The following is a 27,786-nucleotide window of genomic DNA, read 5'->3' on the forward strand; positions in this document are numbered from 1 at the left end:
AGGTGCAGTTGTGAGGATTTGAGTATCAAATGGTGCTGAGTGGAGATGTGATGGTGCGGATTTGGGGGTGCAGCGGTGACGATTTGGAGATGCAGAAGCAGTACTGTGGGGTTACGGTGCCAGCAACCTGGGGGCTGCGCTCCAGGGGATCGGAGGCTGCAGCGGTGGGGTTTTGGGGTTGCAATGGTTGCAGCACGGGATGCGGCTGCACCGTTTTGCCAGGGGGCTGCGTTGATGCTCACAGCCCTGCATTTCCCCCCCCCCAGCACCCCTCCCTCATGCTGAGCCCCCCCTGCTCCATTATCAGCGCGGCGTGCCGGATCAGTGGGGCCATGTGACGCTGGCGGCAGCTGGTGGCCCCGTGGCAGCTTGTTTGCTGCAGGCGAGCAGCCCGGGCGCGCTCGCTTTGTTCCATAAGCTGCAGCCCCGCCGCCACGAGCTGCTTACTGTGAGCACACGGAGGGCTCCGGGGGGGGGGTCTGCTCCCCACTGGGGGCTCCTCACTATTACATGAGCTTAGAGGGGCCGGTTTAATAGGGCTGAAGGGGAAGTTTTTGTTTTCTGCTTCTGGATGGGGAGGTCTTGGAGGCAAACTGGGGCTGGGGAGGGGGGGGAAGGGGGGCTGCACAGCCCGGTGCTGTGCCCACCCTGTGCCAACCCCTCAGTGCTGCTGACCCGCGCTGTTCTCGTTTGCAGGCATGAGCCATGAGTCGAAGTCGCCTTCCTTAGGAATGCTCTCCACCGCCACTCGCACCACCGCCACCGTCAGCCCCCTGACCCCCTCCCCTCTCAACGGCTCCATCGTCCCCAATGGCAGCCCGGCGGCCAGCAGCACTTTGTCCGTCCAGGCAGCGCCGTCCTCCAGCTTCGCCGCCGCCCTGCGCAAACTCGCCAAGCAAGCTGAGGAGCCCAGAGGTACATATGGGGCCGGGTGGGATGGGAACGGATGGAAACAACCCTTGGGTTGCCCCGGGATGCAGCAGCACCACCGCCACCCCTGTGTCCCCGTGGCACCGCGGGTGCCCCGAGCTGCAGGATGGTGTTTTCTCACTGATGTCTTTTCTCAATGCCGTGTCTCGAGGGGGCAGTTTAGAAATTCAATTCAGCTGGAGTAATCCAAATGCCATATCATTCGCTGTACCCCGAGAGAAAGTCTGGTGAGAGCGCAGCACGGAGCTTGTCCTCGCCCCCCTCCCTCCCCTTCTCCCTCCCCTCTCTGAATCTCATTTTTCCGGAGGCTCCTTGGATGTGTTCTTTCTGCAGCCCTGCTACATAACAAACCCATGCTGCAGCCCAGCGCTGTAACCGGGAGCCCTGTGGCGTGGCGTAGGGCAGGGAGGGATGTGTGGTGCCCAGGGATGCAGGGTACCCCCACTCCCTGCCACCCCACAGCACCCCACTCCTCTGCCATCCTGCCCTGGTGCTGCTGTGGGGCAGGGCTGCAGCTTTCAAGGGGGTTGTATGTGGGCTTTCAGAGCCGCTTTGCAAACACAAAGTGTTTCTCCCTGATATTTGCCCCACTGGCTGCTCCTTATCGTAACCCAGACCCTTGGCAAGAACCTTCTCACAAACACTATTTGCAAGAGCCATGGCGCAGCGCAGTGCAGGCAGCTCAGCCCATCCAAAGCAATATATTTTTTGCTCAGTTCCTTGGGGTTTCCTTTGCCAGCTTGCCCTCTCCTCCCTCCTGCAGTGCTCTCCCCGTGTGCAGCCCTACCCAAATTCCTGCCCCAGCAATGCTGTCTCATGCTAAGCCGCCGCAATCCCTTTGGATTTCCCCTCCCTCTGCTGGGCTGTGTGTAACTGCTGCACAGTTTGCTCACAGAACCCATCCTCCTCCCCTCTCTGGCTACCTGAGTACCTCATCCCAGGGGTTCCCATGCTTGTGGGCTGCAGTGCAGTGCTGGGTGTTGCTCCATGCTGTGGTTTTCCTCCTGGAAAGCCAATCCTCATCCCATTTCCCTTCCCACAGAGCTGGGACGATGCTTGGCCAGGGCACGCTGTGGATGGGATGATGCCTTCAGAGGGCTTTTCTCTGTGGTGTTGTGGACCAGAGGTGGTTTGCATGCACGGATCAGCCCTGCAGCACGTGGGGATGCATAGAGATGCACAGGGACACGCTTCCATCCCGCTGTGGAAGGGGCCGTGGATGGGGTCCTGCAGCACATCCCTCATTGCTTCGGGGCTGAGTCCATCCCCATAGGATGGAGCGAGTCACAAAGAACCCCAGAGCTCAGGGGCTGGCCGGGGCATCCAGGCTCACCCCTGCACAACTCTGCCTGCAGGGTAGAATTTTTTTTTTTTTTCCCCCCCTTTTGCTTTCTTCTTTTTCCCTCCTCCTTCAGGGTCTCAGCTGTTAATTACATTTGCCTGTCAGCCCCAGCTGCTAATCTGCTATCGCTGAGCGGAAAGCAGGAGGTCAGAAAACAAAGGTGACACCATCACACTGTGCCTCTTGTCATCTCCAATCCAGATTAGTTTCATTGACTAACTCCTGGCTGAATACCGCCAGTTAATTATAACGATCACAAACCCTCCCGTTTAAAGCCACACAGTGAGAATTAAGGTTCTGAAGTAAGACTTTAGCTTCATTAATTGCCGGGCTCATTGTGATGGTATTGATTGTTAACGCTATCGCATGGTGAGTAATGGCTTCCCAGCTCAGAGGGGATTAGGCTGCTAATTGTTGTTGGCCTTGCGCTGACAAGATAGACTTCAGTGGGTGTCAAATCCGTATCGGTGCCTCCTTTGTGGCGGGCAGCCTTTCTCTCCCCCAGCCTCACCGCTCTTGAAATGAAAGCGATTCAGAGCAACTCGGGAATAATTCATAAGGTGGTGTGGCCAGAGTGCTGCTGCGCTCGTCCTGCCTGCCGTGCTTGCATCCTTTGGGATGCAGCTGGGACGTCCCGGCGCTGGGCTGCGTGTGCTGAGGGCGTTTAGAAGTGGAGGGGGATGTGTGCAGGGTGAGGAGCTGCACTGCGTGTTGAGGGCAGCCAGCTTGTGTGCTCGCAGACAGTTTGCACACCCAAGGGAGGTGGCTGGCTCATGCAAGGCTACGGCATCCGTGCGTGGCCGGGCAGAGCTGTCACCTCCCAGGCAGCCTCACTGTGGTGGCTTTGGGCACCCCAGACTCTGGCCGGTGGCCAGTTTGGTGCATTTTGGCTCCTGCACCCGGAGCTGATCCTCGCCTGGGGATTTGTGTGCAGGCAATTTGCAGCCGAGCGCATGCTGGGCTCCTCCTGCCCCAGTTAGAGTGGAATTTGTATTGCTGCTCCAGCTCTGCTTTTCTCCACGCGTTGCACTCTCCGCCTTAATTCCATTTCAGAGGGTTTTATTTTTCCCTTGCAAATACAGCCAGCATCCCTGGGGTGGGTATAATTTCAAATACGGATGTATTATGCAAATGGAGCCAAAGCTTTGCCCAAGGGTTACCAGGAGCAGCTCATGCATCCTCACACCGGCGTCTGGGAGCAGCCCTGGCTGGCACTGCTTGGCACCGGAGCATGGGCTCAGCCCTGGGGGTGATGCTCACCCTTGGGGTCTGAGCTGGGTTATGGGGGCAGTGAGCTGGGTTTCCCTCTCCCTGTGGCTCAGCTGGCTTTGCAGAGAGATGGAAATGAGCCCCTGTATCCAAGCTGAGCCCGGGACTACAGAGGATGGGTCTCCGTGGACATAGGGATGGCTTCACCTGCTGCTGCCCCCCAGGCAAGGGGGAGGTGGTTGGCACCTCTAACAGCTGCCTCTCTCCTGTTGTGTTTGTTTCCCAGGTTCCTCGATAAGCAGCGAGTCGTCGCCCGTCTCCTCACCAGCCACCAACCACAGCTCACCTGCCAGCACGCCCAAACGTGGCCCCATGGGCCCCATCATTGTGCCCCCGGGGGGACACAGCGTGCCCAGCACGCCGCCCGTCGTCACCATCGCCCCCACCAAGACGGTCAACGGGGTGTGGAGGAGCGAGGGCAGGCAGGTAAGGATGGGGAGCCCGTCCCCAAAAGGGACACCGAGGCACTGAGCAGAGGGTGTGCGGCTGCCGTGTGCTGTGCTGATAGTGTGAGGGCCGTTTGCTTGTGCCAAGCGTGATAAAAGTGCTGGGAGCTGCTCCCCATCGTGGTGCCGCCCGGCACTGTGCTCCTTTTGTCCCCTCTGCCACATCCCCAGGCTGCCATCCGGGGAGAAGTGGGGAGGTGGTGGATGATGGGGGGGGGTGGCGGGGGGGAGAGACGACGCACCGGCTAATTAAGAAGCATCGTTAGTTCTTCTCCTCTCCTCTTGCATGTTGCAAGCAGATTCCCGGGGGGATTATGCCACTTGGAAGGACTAATTAAACCACAAAGCGGAGAAGCGAGGGAAGGGATGAGAAACGCTGGATGTAGGGAGGAACAAAACCAAACCCCTGGGTACATGGAGGGGCTCAGGGTAACCGGGTGCTGCCCACCCCACCGAGCCCCCCTGCACACCGTCCTGCTGCTCCTCAGTGACCCCAGTGGAATATAGGTTAACCGAGCGTGCTTTATTGTCTGGCAGAGCTGTGCTTGCAGCGTGACGCCTGGAGCTGGGGGAGGTAATTAGAGCGCAGCCTCACACGCACTGTGCTCAGCACAGGCTGCGGGGGGACGGCCTTTGTGCCGCCTGCGGTGACCTTGGGACCGTCCCCGATGGCTGGCTGGGGTCCTGCAGCCTGCCCTGGGGTCCTGCAGCCTGCACTGCCGTGCCTTTGATTGGAGGAATAGCCTGGTTCCTGCTGCTAGGGCTCATCCTTCCATCGCTGCCTCAGCCCCTGTAATGGGGACGGTGCTGCCAGGTGACCCCAGGGTGCCCCCCCGAGCTGAGGTCAGTGCGTGTGACCTTCATCCTGGTTGGGAATTCACCGCCTGACTGATGAGGCAGTGGGATGGGGTGCTGCCATTGGCTCCCCCCGGGGCTGGCCCTGCGTTTTATGGCTGTTATCAAAGGGCCTCTGCCGGATTTACACCGGCTGTGCTGCTCCGGGCGCCGTTGGTGTCTGCATCCTCCGAGTGATTAATGGCTCTGGAGAACAAAGCTGCCTGTAAATCTGCAGGCAGGTACAGCGTGTCCTGCTGTTGGCCCATCCCCAGCATCAGCACCCCCCTTCTCCAGCTGGGTGACCCCCATGCAGCCTCTCGGCCCCATGCTTTAACAGTGGGGATGCAGGGATGCTCTCCACCATGCCCTAACAGCCGGCTCTTCTTTTCTACCCCTCTGCCTTCCAGCAAGAAGCAGGGTCACGAGGCAGCAGCAGCAGCAGCCGCGAGCGGCTCATCTCTGAGCCCCCTCTGACACAGGAGAAAGCGGGGGCTCCCACGGTCCCAACGCACCTCCTGGGCACTCCATACTCCTTTGGGCTGCCCCCCAGCTCTGTGGTCCAGGACTCCCGCTTCCCACCTCTCAAGTGAGTCGGTGTCAGGGGGAGATGTGGGATGGAGCAGGGATGTGGGTATGCGGGGGGTGGGATGCGGGGCTGATGCCGAGTGTGGGATTTGGGAGGATGCGGGATGATAAGGGATGCAGGGTGTGGGATGATAGGGGATGTAAGATGTGGTATATAGGGTGTGGGGTGCAGGGTGGTGGGGGGTGTGGAATGCAGCATGCAAGATGGTCAGGGATGTGGGAAGATGCAGACTGCGGGCCCCTCTCAGGTGGGGATGACGTCCCACTGATGCTCACTGTCCCCTTTCCCCACCAGCCTGCAGCGTCCCGTGCACCACGTGGTGCCACCCAGTGCTGTCACTGAGGATTACCTGCGCAGCTTTCGGCCCTACCACACAGCTGAGGACCTCCGCATGTCCTCACTGCCACCTCTCGGCTTGGACCCGGCTGCGGCTGCTGCGTATTACCACCCCAGCTACCTGACACACCACCCCTTCCCTCACCCTGCCTTCAGGTAGGCACTCACCCTTACCAGCAGGGATGCTACTGGGAGGAGGGAGGATGACCCCAAGGGGGCGTGCTGCGAGCTGCAACAACCCTCCAGGATAGGAGGGTTCTTCTTGGGGTTTTGCACCCCGCTGAGCACCTCTGTCTCCCCAGGATGGACGACTCCTACTGCCTCTCAGCGCTGCGGTCCCCCTTCTACCCACTGCCGGCCCCAGGCTCGCTGCCCCCCCTGCACCCCTCTGCCATGCACCTGCACCTGTCAGGTGTGAGGTACCCTGCCGAGCTCTCGCACTCCTCGCTCTCCGCGCTGCAATCGGAGCGCATCTCCAGCCTGGCTGCTGAGAGGTGAGTGGTTGTGGGGTGGAGATGGGGGGGAGGCGGGGAGTGTCTGTGGGTCTATGGGAGGCTAACGGGCACCTGATGGGGGTGTTTTTCCTTTGGTTCTTTTTCGCAGGTTGCAAATGGATGAGGAGCTGCGGCAGAGGGAAAGGGAACGAGAGAGGGAACGGGAGAAGGAACGGGAGAGGGAAGCGGACCGGGAGAGGGAGAAGGAACGGGAACGGGAGCGTGAGAAGGAGCTGGAGAGGGAGCGTGAGAAGGAGCGGGAGCTGGAGAGGCAGCGGGAGCGTGCCCGGGAGAAGGAGCTGAGCATGGTGAAAGCCATGGAGAGCCCCTTCCTGCCTGTGGCCGAGCTCCATGCTCTGCGGGGGCACCCGGCTGAAGAGCGCAGCAAGCTGCCGGAGCCCGGCAGAGCAGGTAACAACCCTGTGGGTGGCACTGGGGGTTGGTCCCCGTTCCTCTCCAGATGGTAAAGATGGGCCAGCACTGAGGGGGTCGGGTCCCAAAGCCCAGCTCTCTGGCTGCCAGCTCGCGGTGCCAGGAGCCCAGCTGTTGCGGTGCGCTCAGCGGTGCTGCTGCGGGACTCTTGGAGAGGCGTTTGTGCCATCTGACTTCACCCCGGCACGCCGAGCAGCTGGGCTGGCAGCAGGCATTGGGAGCAGGAGCTGCAGGCCGCCATCCCACGGGGATGCTGGGCGGCCCTCTTCCACACACAGGTAGGGTTCAGCGTGCACCCCACCAATCCTCCGTCTCCCTTTTTTTCATTCGTTCCCCAGAGAAACTGAAGGACTCGGTGCTGCCCACGCCGAAGCCCCTCCAGCACCCTCTGCACCCACCACCCACCTCGCACCACCCCGTGCCCAGCCTCATCCCCAACCACAACGTCTTCCCCCTGCCCGGCAGCAGCGCGGCCACGGCGTTGCTCATCCACCGCACCAATGAGGAGGAGAAGTGGCTGGCCCGGCAGCGCCGCCTGCGCCAGGAGAAGGAGGACCGCCAGTCCCAGGTGTCAGAGTTTCGCCAGCAGGTGCTGGAGCAGCACCTCGACATGGGACGCACCCCGAGCCAGCCTGAGCCCGAGCACCGGCCTGACAACCCCAGGTAGTAGGGCTGTGTGCCCCGGGTGGCTTTTGCTTCTCTGCCAGGATGCGGGATGCCCCTTTCCGTGCTCCCTGTGCCAATCTTCCTGAAGGCTTTGTAAGATTTTTTTTTTTTTTTTTATCCCATCTTGCTGCCATTTTTGCCACCCCGTGAGCTGGCTCTTAGCAGGACCAGCCCCCCTTTCTTCCCCCCAAGCTCAGCCTTCATGCTTTTTTTCCCCCCCCCTCCCCATGCACCAGGCGAGCTGTGTGTCCGGTGCCAGCAGGTCCCCGCCGTGCTGTGCCAGCCAGGCCGGCTGTGCTGGCAGCACTGTGTGGTGCCACTGCCTGACATCTGCGCGGCAGCAGGCGGTGAGCCCGGGAGGTGGCCGAGGGCCAGCAGTGAGCAGCCAGGTGCTGCCGAGGCGACGGCACCGCTAATTGCAGCTTCCCCCTTGCGCAGCCTGAAAGCTGTTGCGATAGAGGGATGCGCAGTGGGATGAGGGGGGCGCCCCGTGCCCACAGCCCCTGCATTGACGCGGGTTTTCTCGCTCTGTCGCCGAGCGCTCTGGTGGTGTGGGCTTATCCAGTCGGCTCTGCTGCCGGCTCCCATTGTTATTTTTGGATATCAAGGGGATTAGTGCAGCTAATCGAGTATAACAAGGAGCGGATTGCGGGGCGGCACAATGGCAAGTGCCTGCTGCAGCCGCCCGCCCCCATCCGTGCATCCCTCCCCAGAGCAGGGAAGAGACATCAAGGTCACCCTGAGCACAGCAGCAAGTAGGAGAGGGGGAGAGGGGGGGGTGTTCTTACAGCCTCATCTTCCTCCTATCCCATTTCCATCTTCTCATCCCTATCCTCATCTCATTCTTATCCCGGTCCCTCACGCAGCATCCTGCCTTCGCCCCTTGTAAGCTCCACTAAAGACCCCGAGATGGTGGGGAGGGACAGGGACCCCACTCTCCACCGGGGCAGGTGATGCCCTCAGCCTGCAGGAGCTCTCTGTGGCACGGTGGCAGCTGCCACCCGGCTGGCAGCGCTGAGCCCTCGCTGCTCTGCTGCGCAGAGGTCTGGAGCGCTCGAGTGGAAAAGCGTTAAACGCTCCTCTTCGGCACATGAAATATTTATCCTGCTAACAGGTTTGCTCCTTCCCTGGGTGTTTAGGGAAGGTTTCACTGCAGCGTCACTCTTTTTGTGCGCTGAGTGCCTGTGCCATCCCAGTCCCGTGGAGTGGTCCCTTGTCATGTGTCCCATTCCCGACCCTCCTCTGTGCACCCAACAGATCATTTCTCCCCAGATCCAACCTGCACAGAGGGTTTGCTTCTCCTCTCCATCCCTCCCTCTCCTCTCCTTCCTGCAGGTCGGGACCAAGCCGCCATGAGCCGAGCATCCGTGAGCCAGGGCAGCACTTCGGTGGTCCGCCGCCACTCATCTCCCCCAAACCCCAGCACCACCCCATCACCACATCCCTCTGGAACCCTGTCTCCCTGATGGAGAGCCCCTCGGAGCCCCCCCGGCGCCTCCCTGAGCCTCACGTCCTCCACGGCCACCCGGCCCCCTTTGAACCCAGCCGGCAGGGCATCCCACTGGTGAAGGTGGAGAGAGTCTTCTGCCCCGAGAAGCTGGAAGACAGTGCCAGGAAAAGGGATGCGCTGGAGAAATACCCCCTGCCACGAGAGCCCAGCGCTGCGGAGCACACAGGCTTCACCCACACACCATTCCTAGCCGAGCTGGAGAAATCCACGCAAAGCATCCTGAGCCAGCAGAGACCCCCGGCCACCCCTTTTGGGGAGGTGACCAAGCCCAGCTCGCCCTACAGACCCCCCCAGCCCCGCGCACAGGACCCCATGTACATCTATGATGAGTTCGTGCAGCAGCACCGCAGGCTGGTCAGCAAGCTGGACCTGGAGGAGCGCCGGCGACGGGAAGCCCGGGAGAAAGGTGAGGAGGGGGCTTGGGACCCCCCCCCCCCCCCCCCCCAGGGACCAGGGCCCCAATGGGGGCAGCCAGGAGGGGGTTCCCCTGTGATGCCATCAGCCCAGCCTGCAGGCATTCGATGCAAATGTTCCCAAAAGCCAAATCAGAGCAGCTTGGTAAATCCTCCGCTCTAGACATGCCCAATTAATAAATGATGAACTGAGGCTAATAAGCTGGTTTTAAATATTAATAGGGCTGTGCGAGCGGGGATGTGAACAGCAGCGAGGAGGAGATGGAACGGGGTGTGGGGGCAGCACTGCCATCCCCCCCTTGTGCCCCATTAACCTGCTGAGCCTGGTGCCCCCTGTCAAGGCAGACAGTGTGTCCCCAGTGTCCCTGGCACGAGGTGCTCCTGGGGTGTTTCCTTCCCTGGTGCCCCAGCAGCAAGGGGAGAGTCAGCCCTCCCACTACAAGCAGCCCGCAGAGATGTAATTCCTCCAGTCCCCCCCTGCAAACCATCCCAAAACAGAGCTGAGCTGGGATGCTGCGGTGAGCATCCCTACCCAGCAGGATCCCAGCCATTCCTGGGGGTCCCAGCAGGTTCCCAGGGCCCCAGCAGTATATGGGGGTCCCAGCATGCCCCCCCGCAGGCTGATTATCAGCCTCTCCCCATCCCCAGGTTACTACTATGACCTGGATGACTCCTGCGACGACAGTGACGAGGAGGAGGTGCGGGCACATCTCCGGTGCGTGGCCGAGCAGCCCCCGCTGAAGCTGGACACATCCTCTGAGGTATGGGCACAGCACTCAGCTGGCTGTGGGGCCGAGTTGGGATTGGGGATGGGATGGAGATAGAGATGGGGATGGAGATGGGAGTGAAGGGTGGGGACAGGTGCTGTGCTGCTCCGGGGCTGACCCAGCTCTGTTCTCCCCCTCGGGCCCCAGAAGCTGGAGTTCCTGCAGCTCTTCGGCCTCACCACGCAGCAGCAGAAGGAGGAATTACTGAGCCAGAAGCGGCGCAAGCGCCGGCGGATGCTGCGGGAGCGCAGCCCCTCACCACCCACGGTGCAGAACAAGCGCCGCACGCCCTCCCCACGCCTCCCCCTCTCCACCCGCTACAGCCCCGACGAGATGAACAACAGCCCCAACTTCGAGGAGAAGAAACGCTTCCTCACCATCTTCAACCTCACGCACATCAGCGCTGAAAAGAGGAAAGGTAACGCCATGCCCCGTGCTGGGGTGGGGGTCCCTGTCCCCGTAGTGCGGGGCTGCCTGGTGCCGCAAGCACACCCTGCTGAGCAGAGGCTACACTAAACCTCAGCTTCCCATGCGGCAGACAAGGAGAAGCTGGTGGAGATGCTGCAGGCCATGAAGCAGAAGCCAACGCCGGCCGCCGTGGTGGTGAAGAGCTCTCCACGGGACAGCCCCAGCGGCCCCGCTGCCGGTAAGCTTCTCCACTTCTCCTTCCCCCTCACTTCCAGTGCCCGATGGGGCACCGCTGTGCCGACACCGCTGCTCCTCTGCCCCAAGAGCCACCGCTGCTGCTGGACCCGGATAAGCCCGTTGGCATCGTAGCCTCAGTGCCCGAGGTGCAGAAGCCATCAGAGCCGGGCAGAGTGGAGCCTTTGAGGACTGCAGAGCTGCCCAGGGTGAAGGAGGCGGCTGAGAAGCCTCGGCTGAGCGATGGGCACTCGGGGAAGAAGGCACTGAGCATCCTCAGCTATGTCAGGGGCCCTCTGCCCAAGGACGTCCCTGTGCCGCTGTCCCACAGCATGAATGGCAAAAGCAAGCCTTGGGAGCCCTTTATTGCTGAGGAGTTTGCCCACCAGTTCCACGAGTCCGTGCTGCAGTCCACGCAGAAGGCGTTGCAGAAGCACAAAGGTACCGTGCTGGGGCAGCAACCTCACGGGGGCACGGGCAGGAGAGCTGTGGGTTGGCACTATGGGGAAATGCACTTGTAACCCCATTCCCAGAGCGTCCCTGGGAAAGATTGTGGAGAGGTTCCCCAGAAGTGCTGGGGAAAACACAGCTGGGTTGTAGCAAAACTCATCCATTTCAACGTGTGGGGTTGAGAAAAATGAAGCCAGCAGGGAAAGGGCTGACGCTGTGTGCCCGCAGGGGGGACGGCGGAGCAGAACCACAAGCTGGACGCCTCCATCCACTACAACATCCCTGAGCTTCAGGCCTCCAGCCGCCCTCCTGCCCCACACAACGGCACGGCCGAGGGGCACCGGGCGCTCGCCCCACCGCTGCCACGGGACCGCCGTGACTCGGCCTCCGAGGATGAGGAGGAGGAAGACGAGGAGGAGGATGAGGAGGAGTGCCCCAGGCCCAAGTGGCAAGGGATCGAGGCAATTTTTGAAGCTTACCAGGAACATATAGAAGGTAGAGACTGGGGACTGGGGCCTGGCTTGGTTAGCCGTGGGGTCACGTCACCAAGCATCACCTTACGCCCTGCTGCCCCCAGGCCCGCCACCCAGACCTTTTCCATCCAGCCGGTGAAGGGCTGCGTTGTCCTGGGAGCTGGCAGGGAGCGAGGGCTTTCAGGTGCTCACCCCAATCCCTGTACCTTGCAGAACAAAACCTGGAGCGCCAAGTGCTGCAGACACAGTGCCGGCGGCTGGAGGCCCAGCACTACAGCCTGAGCCTGACGGCAGAGCAGCTTTCGCACAGCATGGCGGTGAGTGGGGCTTCTGGGGGGGCACCTGGCCTCTGCAGGGCATCCAGGCCTCCTGGGGGGGGGTCTCCATTATCCTGCAGTGTCCCCATCCTCCTGCAGTGTCCCCATCTTCCTGCGCTTTCCCCGCTGTCCTCTAAGTTCCTCATCCTCCTGCAGTGGCCCCGTTCCCTTCAATCCCCCTGTCCTCCTGCAACACCCCAATTCCCTTCAATACCTCCTCCGGTGTCCCTGTATTCCTGCAGTGTTCCCACTGTCCTCCAACATCCCCCCATCTTCCTGGGGTATTCCCAAATCTTCCTGCAGTGCTCCCACCTTCTGCAACGTCCCCATCCCCTGCAGTGTCCTCATCGTCCTCCAATGTCCCCATCTTGCTGTAGTGTCCCCATCCTCCTACAATATCCCCACCCAATACAGTGCCCAATCCTCCTACCATCTCCCCATTGTACTCTAAGGTCCCCGTTCTCCTGTAGTTCCCCATTCTGCAATGCCCCCACTCCCTTCAGTCCCCCAATTCTCTTCAATCCCCCCCATCCTGTTCCAACATCCCCACTGTTCTCCAACCTCCCCTTATCCTCTACAGTGCCCTATCACCCTGCAGTGTCCCCATGCTCCTGCAGTGTCCCCATTGCCCCTATCCTCCTGCAACCCCCCCCCCGTTTCCCTCTGAGGTCCCCACTTTCCTGCAGTGCCCCATTCCCTTCAGTCCCCCCTCCCCATCCTGATGTTCGTGCAATGTCCCCATTGTCCTCCAATGTTCCCATTGTCCTCCAATGTCCCGAAGCTCCTGCAGTCTCCCCACGGCCCTCTAAGGTCCCCATCCTCCTGCAGCATCCCCAAATGCTCCTGCAGCTCCCGATCCTCCTGCCATCTCCCCTTGGTCCTCCAAGGTCCCCCATCCTCCTGCAGTGTCCCCATTCCGCTCAGTATCCCCACATCTTCCTCCAGTGTCCCCACACTCCTGCAAGTCCCCGCTGTTCCCTGCACTGTCCATCCCCTGCACTCCCTGTCTGCTGCCCTGACGCTGCCCTTCTGCTGCCTCCCTGCAGGAATTAAGGACCCAGAAGCAGAAGATTGTCTCAGAACGAGAGAGACTGCAAGCAGAGCTGGATCACCTGCGGAAGTGCCTTGCCTTGCCTGCAATGCAGTGGTCTAGGGGTTATTTCAAGGGGTATCCCAGGTGACCCTCCTTGGGCTAGGCCGAACATATAGTCTAGAAATAATAATCTATTTTATTACCTTGAATATTTAATATTTTTCACTGGGAGGTTTGAAGCTAAAAAAAAATAATAATAATAATAATAAATAAAATAATAATAATTAAAAAAAAAAAAAAAAAAAAAGCAAACCAACAAAACAAAAGCAAACGGAGAATGTGCCATGCATGAAGCAAAGGGCGGCGGGGGGGGGGGGGGATGTGAGGGAGGCTGGGCTCTGACCTTGTGTCCCCCCCCCTCCCATCCCTCCTTCACTCCCCCCCCCCCCAACCCCACGCACACTTTCTATCGCTCATTTCTTATTTCATTTTATACATTCTGATGGAAGACTCCACTGCCAGCAACACTAAGGCTGGAGGAGCCCTGCAGGGTGAGGGGAAGCCCCCCCAGACCCCCCAAAACACACACAGACGACCCCCCCCCCCCCCCCAAGCTTGGGGCTCCCCCCAGCACTGCACTTGGCTTTAACCAATAAAGTCCATGAACCCTCGGAGCAGCGCTTCGTTCCTGAGGGGGGGGAGAGGGGGGAAAAGGTTGGGGAAGGGGAGGAGGAAAAGGGAGGGGGGAGGAGGGGGGGGGGGGGGGTGGAAAGAAGGGAGGGTCCCACATTTGGAGGGGTGTGGGGTGATGGTTTGGCAATGGAAGAGACTGAAAAAAAGAGGAGAAAAAAAAAAAAAAAAAAGGAAAAAAAAAAAAAAAGAAAAAAAAAAAAGTGCTTCAGCCTTGTCATGTGTATATATATTAAAAAGGAAAAAAGTTTTGTATGTTTTTTATTGCTTTAATTATTATTGTTATATATATATAAAAAAAAAACTTGCTTTTTATTTTATTTTGCTTCCCCCCCCCCCCCCCTTGCACCTCTTTTTGTTTGCTTTTCATTTCTCCTTTCTGTGTTTGTACCAGGAATCCCTGGGCTGGCTCCAAACCCCCCCCCCCATCTTCTTTTCTCCACTGCCTTTTGCTTTCTGGCTCTTTGCCCCCCCCCCCCCCCCCCCTCCCCCCCACCAAACACTGGGGCAGCCGTGTGCTGATGAGAGCCCCATACTGATGGGGCCAGAGGCTGGGGTGGCATGGGGAGCAGCCCCAAAGCCCCTTGAGACCATCAGAGCCCATTGGGGCGGCCCAGCTGCTGCCCTGCCCTCACAGCTTGGCTCATGGCTGCGCCCCCAGGGGAAGCTGTTCTTTGTTTGCCACCACATCAGCTCACGGCCTTTCGAAAAGGTGACCCCTGTGCTTTCAGTTCCCTGTGTTCTCGTGGTGAATGTTAACACACGATCTGCTCTCCTTCCCTGTGTGCTGGGCAGGAAGGAAGACAGGGATGGAAAATGGTCGGCCGTTCAGCCCTCATTGCTGCAGCTCCACAGCCAGGGCTGGCTTGCAGATTCGCTTCCATGCTGAGATCCACCCCCCCTTCCCCATGCCAGCCCATAATATCAAGGTTCTGACACAGCAGTGCTTCCTTGGGGCCACGTTTTGTCCATGCAAGAGTTGGGGCAGCGGAGGGCAGAGCTGCTGGGGCAGGGAGATGCTGTCAGAGCAAACCACCAAGAGATGGAGAAAAAAAACCACCCTAAACTTGTTCTCAGCATCTTTGTTTGAATTAACTGTGATGGAGGAGATCATCGGGTGAGTGTAGCAAGTAGGTATTTATGACTCCATGGCTGTCATTTCTGAAAACATCAGAACAACAACAAAAATCATCATCATAAAATCTTCCTGACGATGGCAGGAGGATTCTTTCTCCCCCAGCAGCAATAAGAAAAGGGCACTGCTCCCAGCTTTGCCACCCCCCCTTTTGGGGTCCTGCCCCCCTTCCCTTGGGGTCCCTGCTCAGCCTGGTGATGGCCCAGGTGCTGGGAGGTTCAATAGCACCAACCAGAGAGGGAAAAGCCATTTTCTTTTGTCCTTCTCCATGGAGCAGATGGATGTGTGCCTCCCAGCTCTCTCGCTGCCGGCACATCTTTCCCTGTTTTGAGGCTCCGAGCGAATCCGCAGCGAAGCTCTGCCTTGAAATTCATTGCTTTCAAGCCAGTGTGTGGCCTGTGCTGCCCTCAGAAGTTCCCTCTATGAAGTACACCCACGCTCTGCAGGGCAGAGAGATCTGCCCGACATCATTAGCTGGATGCTGGCAAGCCACCACCTGTATCCGTGCACGTCTTTGGCAGCAGCCTCTGAACCAAAGGGAGAGGTGAAGTTCTGCGAAGGGGAAGCGAGGGCTTCGTGGAGCTCTCGTGCAGGGAATGCCCTGTGCCAGCTCTGCCCTGCTCCCTCCCCAGGCAGGGGAAGCTCACCCTGCTTCTGCAGCTGCTGCCGGGCACGGGCTGCACGTGGCTGATGGCTCACAAAGCTCCCAGGGTTCTGGCAGATGTGCACGGAGAGGTGGAAGCCTGGCACAGTGGCTGTGTGTGTGCTGGGAGGGTTGGGGTGAGCAGAAGAGCTCAGAAATCCTGGGACTCCGTGCTCCCAGAAGGTTGCAGGTTGGTCCGGAGCTTGTACATGTGGTCTAAGGCTTGAGTAAGGAAAGTCCCAATGGTGTTGATCTCCATCAGCGTCAGGTTATCCAGCTGAAAGAGGAAGCAGAGCTTGTAGAGCAGAGCTGTGCTGAAGGGAGGGCGGCACCCCGAGGGAGCAGCTAAGAGAAGCCTGCAGCTTCTACAGACCAACCCGAGCGCTATTTGCCCACTGCTGCTCCTCGGGGAGCCACCAGCAGCCCATCAAGAGAGGTTTCGACACGAGGCTTCAGCACCTGACCCACATTGCCCACGGCTCTGGAACAACACACCCAACCAGCGCACCCACAAGCAGCTCTCATCAACCAGCAGCCCACACACAGCAGCTGGACTCCTCCCAGCACAGCCCTGCCTGCATCCCTGCATCCCATCTCACCTCACCTTGGCGTGGGCCTCCTGCTGCCGGACGAAGCTGTCTGCAGACAGCCTCAGTTTGGCCATCCGTGTGTCCCACGTGTCCTTCACCAACGTCCGGATCTCGTCTGCTTTGGGGATGTTGTCAGAGGCGCTGGAAGAGAGAGAGAGGATCAGAACAGCCTCGTGTGTTATGTCACTGGCATAAGTGATGTTGGCAGCTCTTCAGCCCTCTAAGGCAGAAGCGGAGCAGTTTGCTGTATAAAAAACGACGACGACGACGCCGCGACTCGACGTTAAAATCCAGCCTGGTGCTTCCGCTGCTGGGATTTTTGGGGTGGTTTATTTACCCAGGAATTCTCGGCTCTGATGCAGCATCTGCTTCTCGCTGCAATCCTTCTGCTCTGTAATTGCCCAGCTGGTGCGAGGTACGAGCACAGCCAATAACGTGGCCAAAGCCACACACGGGAGGGGAGCTGGAAGCACTCGGCTGCCACCGAAGCCCGGTCTGTGCTCTCGTGGCTCCATCGGGGAGAGTTAAGCTGAAGGGACTTCACGAGTCGTGCCCTCAGCCTCCCATTAAGGCAATTCAGTGCTGCCATAAGGACCTCGAGAGATGAGATCCATTCACACAGACAGAGCTGTCAGGGTTATTGCAGCGTGAGCGAAGACGCCGCACGCCAGCAGCGTCGTCTCCAGAGGAGAAGCCAGTGCTTAAACGACCACCCCACTGTAATCAAGGGCTTCAAGTCAGGAGAGCCTGAGCTTAGAAAAATACCAGCCAGCACATTTTACAAGTGAAATGCCGCAGCAGGCACGAGGTCAGACTCGGAATAACCCCGCTCTCTTGCTTCTCAGGCCGAGGAAAGAGGAGCTTTCCTCCTGAAGGAGAGCCAAGGAAGAAGCCTGGAGGGTTCAGGCTGCTGAACAGATTGCAGCCATGGAATGTGCTGTCTGTACTCGAGGCCTCTACGCTCAGCTGCTGCTCAATAAAGCGGCGCAGCCCCAATTATCAGGGCACAGAACAAGCAATCCCCAGTTACTGAAATGCAAAGCTACCATGAGAAAACGGCTGCAGCGAGATCTTGGCACGCTGTGAAATAAACCCCCATTAACTCTCACTTTCCCACAGCCCTCTGGGGCTGCTGCCAAAGAAAGCTTGAAAAATTGTCTATGCAAGCATGTAGTCAGGTGGAAACTGTTACAATACATTTCCCACTCACTAGTTTAAGAGCAGCTTTGTGAGTTCCATATAATAGGGGCTGGGCATCGGAGTGAAGGTGTCCTCTTTGCGCTCTTGGTCCCGAATTTCCTCCAGCTTTTCTAAAAACACAGACAGGAATGTCAGGCAGTGGCAGAGCTCCAACTCTTCTGACCCACTTCTCCCCCGGCAAAAACAGCACGTTGTTCCTGTAGGACCAAATCTCTGATTCAAGCCGGTGTAAACGTGGACATTGTACAGACAGGAAAAGGCTTCTATAATGAAATCAAAGACCCCTTACACCTAATGCCTGTCCTGGGCTCTAGGAGCAGCTTTGCCACAGCAGCTCTCAGCTCCCAAGGGGAACAGATTCTCACCAGGGCCAAAATGCTGACAGGTGCTTGGCACAGCACGCTGGATCCACACCAGCTTGACCAAAGCTTTCACCTGCCAGGATTTGTCCCCTTCAGCCACAAAGCACTCGCACTAATGAGTGTTTGTGCCCTTGCATGAATAGAGCAGGACTGCTCCCTTAAGGTCTCTTATTCCTCCACCAACCCCACTCCTGCTCACCAAAGGAGCAGAAGTCAAACGCCCTGACTGGGAAGATGGCATTGCATGCAAATATGAAGAACCCCAGTGGAGAAACACTAGGTTCTTCTCTCACAGTTGCTTTGCATCAGTTCAATTAAGCTCCTCAGTAAGGGTGAAAACCAGAGATTTTTCTGTGTTGCCTTTGTACCCTTGGAAGTTGCTGTCCTTACCCACATCCATCCACTCTGGGGGTATCAGCCGGCACTTCTGCCTCTGCTTCAGATTGATGGCCAACCAGACAGGCACTTCCACTGGCAAACCGGGGTTGAAAGGGCCCAGATCCCCCTGGAAAATTAACTGAAGATGAGAATAAGGCAGCTGCAAAGGGCTTGGATGCCGCAGTACTCTCTGCTCATTTGGTCTCTGTCACGTCTGGATGGTAGGAACTTCCAAGGGATTTTGAAAAGCCTAAATTGAGTAGCATCTGAATTTCCTTCTCTGGCTTCCCATAATTCTTGCTCGCAGACTTTTTGCTCCTCTCCTTGAGAAGCAATAAGGAACGTTCCCAGTGCATTTTCTATTTCAAAGTGTTTCACAGAAGTTACTGCCAGGAATTACATTTATCATAGAAGCGTGGCCCCCTGGGCTCAGGCTGAGGCACATCCAAAGGTGCCAGCTGTCTGTGTGCAGCCCCAACCCCCCCCCCAGCCCCTGACCCAAACCCCACACCTCTGTCCTCCAATCCCAAATTCCCCATCCTTTATCCCCAAGCTCTCTGGCCCTTGTTCCCAACCCCATCAGCCCCCAAACCAAACCCTCCAAGCTTTATTCCCCCAAATCCCCCACCCCGATTTCCCTCCCTTATCCCGCAATCCCCCCAGCTCCTGACCCCCAATCCCCCCCTGCTTGTCCCCGATCCCTTCAGCTGATACCCAAACTGACAGAACCAACCCCCCTTTCCCCTCCAAATCCCCCATCCCCTCACTCCCCAGATCCCCAAACTCCATTCCCCCAAAGCCCCAACCCTTATCCCAAATCCCCGACCCACCAAAGCCCTGTCCCCCAAACTCCCCATCCCTTACCCCCCAACCTCTCCGAGCCCACATCTCCAAACCCAGCCAACCAACCCCCGCAGCCCCATTCCCACCCCCTCACCCCCAGCTCTGATCCCAATCCCTTCAGGCCCCGTCCCCCAATCTCCCCGCTCTTTGTCCCCTCAGCCCCCCAGGCCTCACCCCCCGTCCCCTCAGGTTCCGACCCCAGCCCCCCCCACGCCTCGTTCCCCCCCGCCCGGTCCCGCTGACCCCGATGAGGTGCACGCGGTCCATGCTGAAGCTGGGCACGATGGTCACCAGCTCCTTCTCGGCCAGGAACTCCGCCTCGGCCGGTTCCATGCGTACAGACCCGGACCGGCGCCGCGCGCAGAACTGGGACGGGAACGGGGACCGGAACCGGCATGGGGCCCGCCAAGCGCCCTCGCTCCCTATTGGCTGCCCGACGGCGAAGCCCCGCCCACAGCACCCCGCTTTCCGCCGTCGGGCCCGTTTTCGCGCTCTCCGTGTGAGGGCGGGACACGGCGCAGCTTGGAGAGAGATGATTGGTTGTTTCATTCGGCCGTGGACCTCTATTGGTTACCTCCCTCTATCTGTTCTGTGTCGCTCGCCGCGGGACCAATCCTGATGCCTCCTGGGGCACCGACCAATCAGAGTTCAGCACTTGTTGCCGGGGCGCCTCGGGGCCCGATGTGCGCGGCGCTCGGAGCTGCTGCCCCCTGGCGGTCAGGAGGAGCAGCGCCCCGTGCCCCGGCCTTTCCATGGGCCGCGGGGCCGGAGGTCTGTCCGTCCGTCCGCCTGGGTGTCCGTGGGCAGCCAGCTGTGCTCATGTGCCAGGCATGGTCTGGCTGCCTGTTCCCTCTATTCATTAGCCAGCACAGGCTCACACCCATCTGCCCATCCATCCAACCAACCAACCATCAATCTATCCATCCATTTGTCCATCCGTCCATCCATCCATCCATCCATCCATCCATCCATCCATCCATCCATCCACCCACCCACCCACCCACTTGTCCGCGCATCTCTCCATCCACTCTTCCATCCATCCACCCATTCGTCTACCCATGTGCCTGTCCATTCATCCATCCATTCATTTATACATCCCATTCGTACATCCATGCATCCATCAATCCATCCGTGCATCCATTCTTCTGTTTGTCCAGCCACCCACCCACCCATCCATCCACCTAGTCTCCTATCCACCCATCCAATCACTCATACTCATCCATCCACCCATCCATGCCTCCGTTTTGAGCCCAAAGGACCAGTGCTCCCCACCACACCCATCAGCCCACACTGGGTAGGTCTGGGGGTTGCAGGAGAGGATCCCCCATCCATTGCTATACCCGTGGTGCCACCAGCACGCGCTGCAGCTCCGCCAGGCACTTTATAAATGGCTCTGACATGGTGTGAATACACTTTTGTGTCTTTTGCCATCTGCTGCTGTCATTAAAAAATTAAATTTCCATCTGCTTTTGCACGCCGTCTTCTCCTGGGGCTCTCCAGCGAAGCAGCACACCAGGAAGCATCACCCCCAGCAGGGCAGGATTCAGCCCTGGAGCAGTACTGAAGCTGTCGGTGTCCCCTCTGGGTGCTCAGCACTGGCTGCAGGGTGGTGACGTCCCCCCCGTCGCCCTCCGTGTGTCCCTGCACAACATGGTCCCTGTGGGTGTGGGTGGTGTGACGATGATGGAAGGCACGTGGAGGTGCTTCCCATCCGGCTCTGGGGTCCCGGTGCTGCCATTCCCGCTGCTCACACACATCTTCAAACCTACAGAAAGAAAGAAAGAAAGAAAGGCCAGGGAATAGGGGGTGTACGTTGATGCGATGCTCTGCTCAACCCTATGTGAGCCACTGGAGAATCCCCAGAGCCCCGTGATGGCACGGCACAACCTTTTTCATCCCCGGTGTTCTCACTGGGGTGCCACAGCCCCCAGCTGCCCACCTGCCTGCTGGGCCACGGAGAGCTCTAATCTGCTGTTTTAATCAAGAGGAAAGCCCAGCTCCACACACAGCGAGCGGCCAGGGAGGTTTAATTCTTCTGCAGGAGGAAAATGCCCGAAGGGGACAGACACTGATATTTTTAATCTCTTTTTAATTAAGGATTAAACCCTGCCTTATGTAAGAGAGCCGCAGGGGGGTGTTTTATTTTACTGCTGTCTCTGAGCCCATCGCAGGAGGAGAGCAGGGGCTGGGGGGGATGTCTGGGGGCTGCACTCCCTGGGCTCTGACCTCACTTTGGGGATGCTTCAGCGCGGGTGATGCATAGCAGCTCCCCTGCGGTGCCAAGGGCTCAGCTCTGGGTGAAGCATCCCTTGTGACAAAGGTCTCCACAGGACAGCGGGTGCAGCGTTTGTGCTTGGGTTGACCATGAAAGAGGACAGAGCATCCCAAATTGTCCTTGGGCCCATCCGAAAAATGGATGCGCTCCCACGTGTACAAAATCCATCGCATCCCTTTGGGATTGGGGGAGACCCCATCCCTCCAGCCTCCCCCCCCCAGTGCCACGCCACGGCCCCACCCCCAATATCACATCCCAACCCTTTGCCAAGCGGCATTAAGAGCTAATGGGAGATGTGCTGCTCAGCGTCACGGCGCGTTAAAAGCTCCCACTTCCTTTCTCTCTATGCCACGGCAGACGTCGCGGTTGCTCGACTCCATTAAGAAAATTGAAGTTTGGGGATGGCAATGCTATTAAAGACGCTCGGGATGAACTTGGGGGCTGGGGTACCCACCTTTCTCCCTGAGCGTCCCAGATGCCAGCATCCCAGGGTGCTCCAAAGCCTTGAGCAACCTCAGGACCTTACCCCACATTTTATAAGGCTGGAAAAAATACCCACATCCCCTTCCTTTAACCCGCAGCATCATCCCTCCAGAGGCCAAACCCCTCCTGCAAGCAGCAGCAATACCTTTAGGAGTCAGTAAAGCACCACGTCCCCAGCGCATCCCTTTGCCCAAAACCACCCTGGCACCCACCCAGACCCACCTTTCAGACAGGATAACTTGAGCCCCATGTTCTCATCCTCTTCTCGGGGCCTCGCCGCTGCTCCTGGCTCTCCAGCACTGCTCACTGCTTAAAGAGAGAGATGAGGGCTGTGGGGAGCACAGCGACGGGAAGCGACGCCGGTAATGCTTCGAGCAGGAGGAACGGGAGAGGACTTGATTGCTGGCTAAAAGCATGCACCTATGAGTTTATATATAAATACATAGACATACACACATATATATATATATATATGCACCCGAGCGAGCTGCCTGGGCACAACAGGAAGCAATGCAGAAAAACCACGGGCTGATGTCACGGCGTTTCGGTGACTCAATCCCAGCCGCTGAGTTTGGGGAGGAACTTTTTGGGAGGGTGGAGAAAGAGTTCAGCACCCCAGCCTTGCAGCCTGTGCTGGGAACCTGCATCCCTGCTGCTGTGGCTGTGCTGCAAATTCGTTTGGGTGAGGAGGATGCGAGCAGGGCAGGATGGGGGTTGGTGCAAGCAACTGATGCTTGCAAAGAGGAGCCCAAGCCCATGGGCAGGAAATATAGGAGGCACCTGTCTGACCTCGCAGCAAAGCATCTCCCATCCTGGGGTGCCACCTGGGAGCAGAAATAGCCAAACCTGCAGGAGGATGAGGATGACTGGGACTGGGAGCATCCCTCTGGGTTCCTGTGGTGTGCCAAGAGCTTTTGGAGAAATGCAGGTGGAGAATTCCTGGAGGCAGCTGGTATGAGAGGGGCATTTTCCAAACGGGATATGAAAGGGATCAGGGTGGGTAAAACCTCAAGGACAGAAGTTGACATTTCAGAGCTGCAGGACACACTGCAGCGTTTCACACTTCTTTTGAAGTGACATCCCCTCACTGAGGAATTTGTATCCCTCCTGCCCACAGCTGATGGGAAGAGGGCTGGTGCCTCATTCCTGCTCTCACCTCACAGGGCCTGCAGGGAGCTGAGCAGCACCTCCCTCCCTGAGCCCCTTCCCCAGGGCTGAACGCTCTCACACAGCCGGGAGATGCTCAGGCAGAGCGATTCCCCCACCACCATTTTGCTGGCTGGTGCTGGAGCTTCAACTTCGTTTCCGTGTCACAGAGATGTTTGCATCGCCGATGAGTTCACGCTCCAGAAACCCACAGACACTCATTGCAGGAGTCACCAACGCAGCATCAGCGCTGCACGCGCGGAAAAAGCTCCGTGATGTGCCCGGAGGGGATACACAGAACACAGCCAGGTCCCAGCAGGTGAGTTGGAAAGGGGGAATGGGACAAAAAAAACTCAGCCCTGGCCACATAGAAGGGGATGCCACTTACCTGTCGCTGCGCCCGCCAAACGTGCCTTGCATCCCAGCTCCCACTGTGAGCTGAGAGGGGGATTTCCAGCCCTGTTCCCATCCGTGTTGTGGGTTTTGCAAGGTTGGTTTCTAACCTGGTTAATCGGGTTGGTGAAGTCCCAGCTCCTCCCATCCTTCCCTCCCTGCTCTCCCCCCCCTCCGGTCCCATCCGAGCCCTGCCAAGGCTGTGGGTGGATGATGGGGAGCGGTGCTTTTCTCTCACCCCACTGCACAGCCCAGCCTGGTGCTGATAGAGAGCTGGAGCCCCTGGAACCTGAGCATCCCCTATGGCAGGAAGGGCACCTAAACATCCGAAAAGCACGGGGTTGGTGTGTGGGTGCTGATGCTGAGGTCCATACCCAGAAAGTGGTGATGCTCCTGCTCCAGTTTTTGGGGCCAGAAAGGGTGTTTCCCACGGGGTCTCACCTGCCCACCCCAAAAAGCAGCCTAGAGGCAGGACCATGCAGGGGGGCTCTTGCTGCTCTGAGGATGACAGCTCCAGCTTTCACCCTGAGGTGAACAGTCTCTGCCTTTGCCTGCATTAAAAGCAGCCGGAGGAGGTTTTTGCATATCCGACTCCTTTGCAGTGATAAGAGGAGATGCTCCCTTCAGAGAGCTGAAAAGCAGAGATTCACATCCAGGGCAGCGTCACATCCAGGGAATCCCTCCTCACAGCCTTCCTGGCTGCAGGCAGGAGCCAAGGGAAAGCCTCGAACCGAGCAGAGGACAGAGCTCAGGAAGCACCTGGAGGCCGAGGCCCAAAAAACAGACAGATGAATGGGTCATGCACTTTTCTGCCTGTCCAGCAGCAGAGTCCAAGATGCAGAGGGCGCTCAATGCACACAGCATCCCTGGGGGTCCCCTGCCCTCACCAGACTCAGCAGCACCAATCCGGTCTGAACAGCAAAATCCCTCCGTTTGCTATTTAATGCCTCTTCAAGTCCTTCTTGCTGCTGTTTGGAGGGGACAAAAAGCCCCAAACTCCAGAGCCCTGGATTGAACCGGGGCAGGAGCAGCAGTTGTGTTTGTTGCTGAAACAGGACCTTGCGAGCAGCTGACAGAGCTGCCTTGCTGCAGCTGGGAGGTGAACAGCAACAGCAGCGAGCTAAAATAACTGTGGTTAGCTCTGCGGGCTGAGCACTTCTCCAGCTGGGCCGGTGACACCTGAAAGGCACAGAGACACCTTTCTGCAGCCTTCCCCACGGGCTGGGGGGGGCAAACAGCCCTGGGCTCGTTTACAGTGTTCCCTTTGGTTCAGCCACCAGCCGGGCTCATTTTGGAAAAGGAGAAAGCATCCCAAAGAAAATCCCCTGGGGTAACAGCAGCAGGCCTGGGCAGAGAGGCAGGAAGCAGCACGGCTGCTGTTGCAGAGAGCAGAAAGGGAAGCAGAAAGCGAGCACGTACCTTAAGCACAGGGCTGGAGCGTGCTGGGCTCTGCTGCCAGAACCACATCCAGAGCGATCTGCTGCCCTGCTGGGCATGGCTTCAGCAGGTAGCACAGGGCCTGGGCTGGGAATTGGCTTTGAGACCTGGCCACCGCTTCCCAGCTCGCTGAGCTCCAGGTTAATCTGAGCCCAGCTTGCCCTTTTATCCCCTCTGTACATTTTTTTTCTTTTCAATTAGGTCTGCTCTTAAGCTCTGGAGTGCGTTTCTAGGAAGGGCTGCATTATTTCTCCAGCCTTCCCGAGCTGCTGCTGTGCAGATCAGGGCATTCCTGGCACCGCTCCCTCCTGCACCCAGCTCCAGTGCTGCGTGCTGGGTTGCTCCCCTCTGCCCCTCTGCACTTGAAAGCAGCGAGCCCTGCTGCAAGGGGCTGAGTTGGGGCACTCTGCACAGCCACACAAACGTGGAACGATTTCACCTCTTGCACAGTTCTGTTATTGGAAGCTCCATCCCACAGCCAGCAATCCGCCTCCATCCTCCCCGAGGACACGATGTGCCAGCCAAAACCAAGGCAAAATGCACAGGGAGGGTTTGCTTTGGGATGAGGATGGGAAGGTTGGGTGAAAACGTGGTCTAAAAGCTGTGGTAAAAAATTAAAATCAAAATCAATGGAGCTCTGAGCTGACACTTAAGTGGAGTGAAATCACTGCCTGCCCCTGGAGGGCTGGCTGCAGGCAGTACAGCACGCAGCACGGGAGCACGAAGCATTGACAGAGAAGTCAAATTGAAGCCTGGAGGAAAAGAGCACTGGTAGAATGGGAAGGAAGCAACCTCACAGCATCGCCTACCCAACCCAGCCCAGCTCCCCGCAGCATGCAGGCAGCAGTGTGCAGCTCGAGCACTGCTCTTCCAGGGGCTGAATTACAGCACAAACCCCAGGTGCAGCTCAGAAGTGCAGGCTAAGCACGTTTCCCCTGGAGGACATTTCCCAAGCTGCAGCCCATGCTGCTAACAGCCTCTTCCATTAGCATTTGCCTGCTCTTCCCATATCAGCAATGCCCTCCATCTGAGCATCTCAAGGCATTTCACAAATGGCAGCAGCAGAGTGCAGGGATTAGGCTTCTAGCCAGGGAACAAAGAGACCCCAGTTGGCTTCCTGCATCTGCCACTGCCACCTCCCCTGGGTGTGCATCCCTGCCACACAGCTGAGGGGGGCAGGGGGTCACCTCCCAGAGGTTCACCTCCTCTCCATCCCACCAGCTGAGATGCTCTCTGCTTCCACAGCCCCTTTGGCTCTCAGGAGTAAGGCTGTGCTTGTTATCACACTGCCAGAGATGGGGGAATCTCCCATGAGCAGCACAGCTGACAGACAGGAGGGGGAAAGGGAAACTTCAGCAGCAGGCCGTTTCACTTGCTGAATTAAAAAATAGGTCCTAAGCACGCACACAGCAATGAGCTCACAGAGGACACGGATGCAGTGTGTTCCCCAGCAGCAGAAATCACTCCCAGCACAGACTGAGCCCCAGCCAGCCACTGCTCTCCCTGTTCTGATGTGCTCAGATATCTCATTGAAAATAACACCCCAGGGCTCCCGAGCCCTCTGTTCACTTCTGGATGCCTCGAGCTGGGGCTGTGCGTGGAGGTTCTGACCTGCTATCAGAAGGCTGGAAGTGCCCTGGGCCACACAGCAGCTCGTGTCCTGCCTCGGGGCACTCCTTGTGTTCCTGGGCCTCAGATCGATCCCATCTTTGATTTCAAACTGAATTGGCTTTACAAAAAGCGTGCTCAAGCCTTTTGCTTCTCTCCCTTGTGACTGAAGGATTCAAGGTTAGCGTTCCTGTGGATCCAGCAAAGAACAACATCCATCCTCCCAGTCAGAAACCCAAGTGCTTGGTGCTGGCATTTTCATGCACTTGCAGAGTCTATTACTGCTCTGAAATACTGCGTTGAAAGCAGGAAAAAAAAAACCCAACTCTAACACACCTCAACAAACACACTGGAATCTACGTATTTCCAAGCATCTTAGGTCTGAGGTGAAGAGTTGGGAGTTAAATGCCTGGACAAACACCACATCTGCAAATCATAGAATCACAGAACGGCCTGGGTTGCAAAGGAGCACAGTGCTCATCCAGTTCCAAACCCCTGCTGTGTGCAGGTCACCAACCAGCAGCCCAGGCTGCCCAGAGCCACATCCAGCCTGGCCTTGAATGCTTGCAGGGCTGGGGCATCCACAGCCTCCTTGGGCAACCTGTGCCAGTGCCTCACCACCCTCTGAGTGAGGGTGAGATCTCTCAGGGAAGAAAAACAAATTAGACCTGCACGTCATTAACTGCTAACAAAACATAAGGGTGGTTCCAAGGTGGAGATGCAGAATCCTTCCCCAGAAGTTTTAAAAGCAGTTACCTTGAGTTCCTCTGAAGAATCCTGTAGATCTGCCAGCCAGGTGACCAGCATTTGTTCTGACAGGTAGGCTGGGGACATCAGCAGGGAAGGAGAACACAGCCTTCAGAAGCTGGCAGCTTCCTCATTCTTCCACAAAGAGCCACTGGGGCTCCAAGCCACCTTGCCTTTATGAAATGGCTGCTTTTGGTCCAACCTTCAATGCAAACAGGACAGGCGTGATAAGATCTGAGCACTGCAGTGCTTGTTCCTTTTGCTTGAGGTTAGCCTGCGTCCTTACAGGTGGCAAAACACTCAAAGCATCTCGTATGAAAGCAAACTGAAGACAAAGCAGTGAAAGCTGCTCCCCTTCCAGCAATGAGTCTTGATGGTCACAGGCAGCATTCATCCTTTCCATCAGGTTGCAGCCTGATGAGACACACTTTGAGAGGGTGAAGGGGGGGAGATTAGCCCGTATTAGCATCTATACAATCAAAGCTTATGACATCTAGCTACAGAGAATGAGAAATGGATTTCCTGTGGCTCAGCTTACACTGCAGCACTGGTTCACCATCTCACACAGCTAGGTGTCCTGTTAAGGCAACACCTGCCACTGCAACAACGGGGCAGAACTTGAGGTGTTTGCAAAGGAAGACAACAGCCCTCCTCCTGCAGGGTGAGCTGCAGGGCTTATTTCAGCCCTACGCTGCTGGGTCATGGCTGCTTCCAGGATTTGTTGTTTCAGTGTGTGAAATACAGTTGTGGCTGTGTAGCATAAGGCACCAAAACGTGTTCATCTTGCTGCTTCTGAGCTAGATATGTATTCTCTTCCTTTCCTGCCAGCATATCAGACTCGTGATTTGGAAAGACTGCTGCTGACTGTGTGCCCGTGCTTCTTGTGAAGCCCATCACAACTTACTGCTGCATA

General features: G+C 57.8%; 2 protein-coding genes across 2 annotated transcripts; one reads left to right on the forward strand and one right to left on the reverse strand.

The window, feature by feature from the left end:
* Positions 1-701: 701 nt before the first annotated feature.
* On the forward strand, positions 702-13,091 carry GSE1 (Gse1 coiled-coil protein; the record flags this gene model as incomplete). The annotated part of the gene is given in 15 exon segments (XM_079541671.1): positions 702-915; positions 3,768-3,964; positions 5,232-5,410; positions 5,705-5,902; positions 6,049-6,240; positions 6,350-6,651; positions 7,011-7,336; positions 8,675-9,254; positions 9,910-10,022; positions 10,176-10,446; positions 10,567-10,674; positions 10,761-11,111; positions 11,349-11,615; positions 11,807-11,910; positions 12,957-13,091. Coding segments are annotated over 15 exon segments (3,507 nt in total). The 5' UTR covers positions 702-731.
* Positions 13,092-15,562: 2,471 nt separating this feature from the next.
* On the reverse strand, positions 15,563-19,117 carry GINS2 (GINS complex subunit 2; the record flags this gene model as incomplete). Its single annotated transcript, XM_079541344.1, has 5 exons — positions 15,563-15,688; positions 16,016-16,142; positions 17,212-17,311; positions 17,954-18,068; positions 19,028-19,117. 5 exons carry the CDS (start codon positions 19,115-19,117, stop codon positions 15,563-15,565), a joined length of 558 nt encoding a protein of 185 aa, XP_079397470.1.
* Positions 19,118-27,786: the final 8,669 nt, after the last annotated feature.

Source organism: Tetrao urogallus, assembly GCF_951394365.1.
Source record: "Tetrao urogallus genome assembly, chromosome: 12".
Lineage (NCBI taxonomy): Eukaryota > Metazoa > Chordata > Aves > Galliformes > Phasianidae > Tetrao > Tetrao urogallus.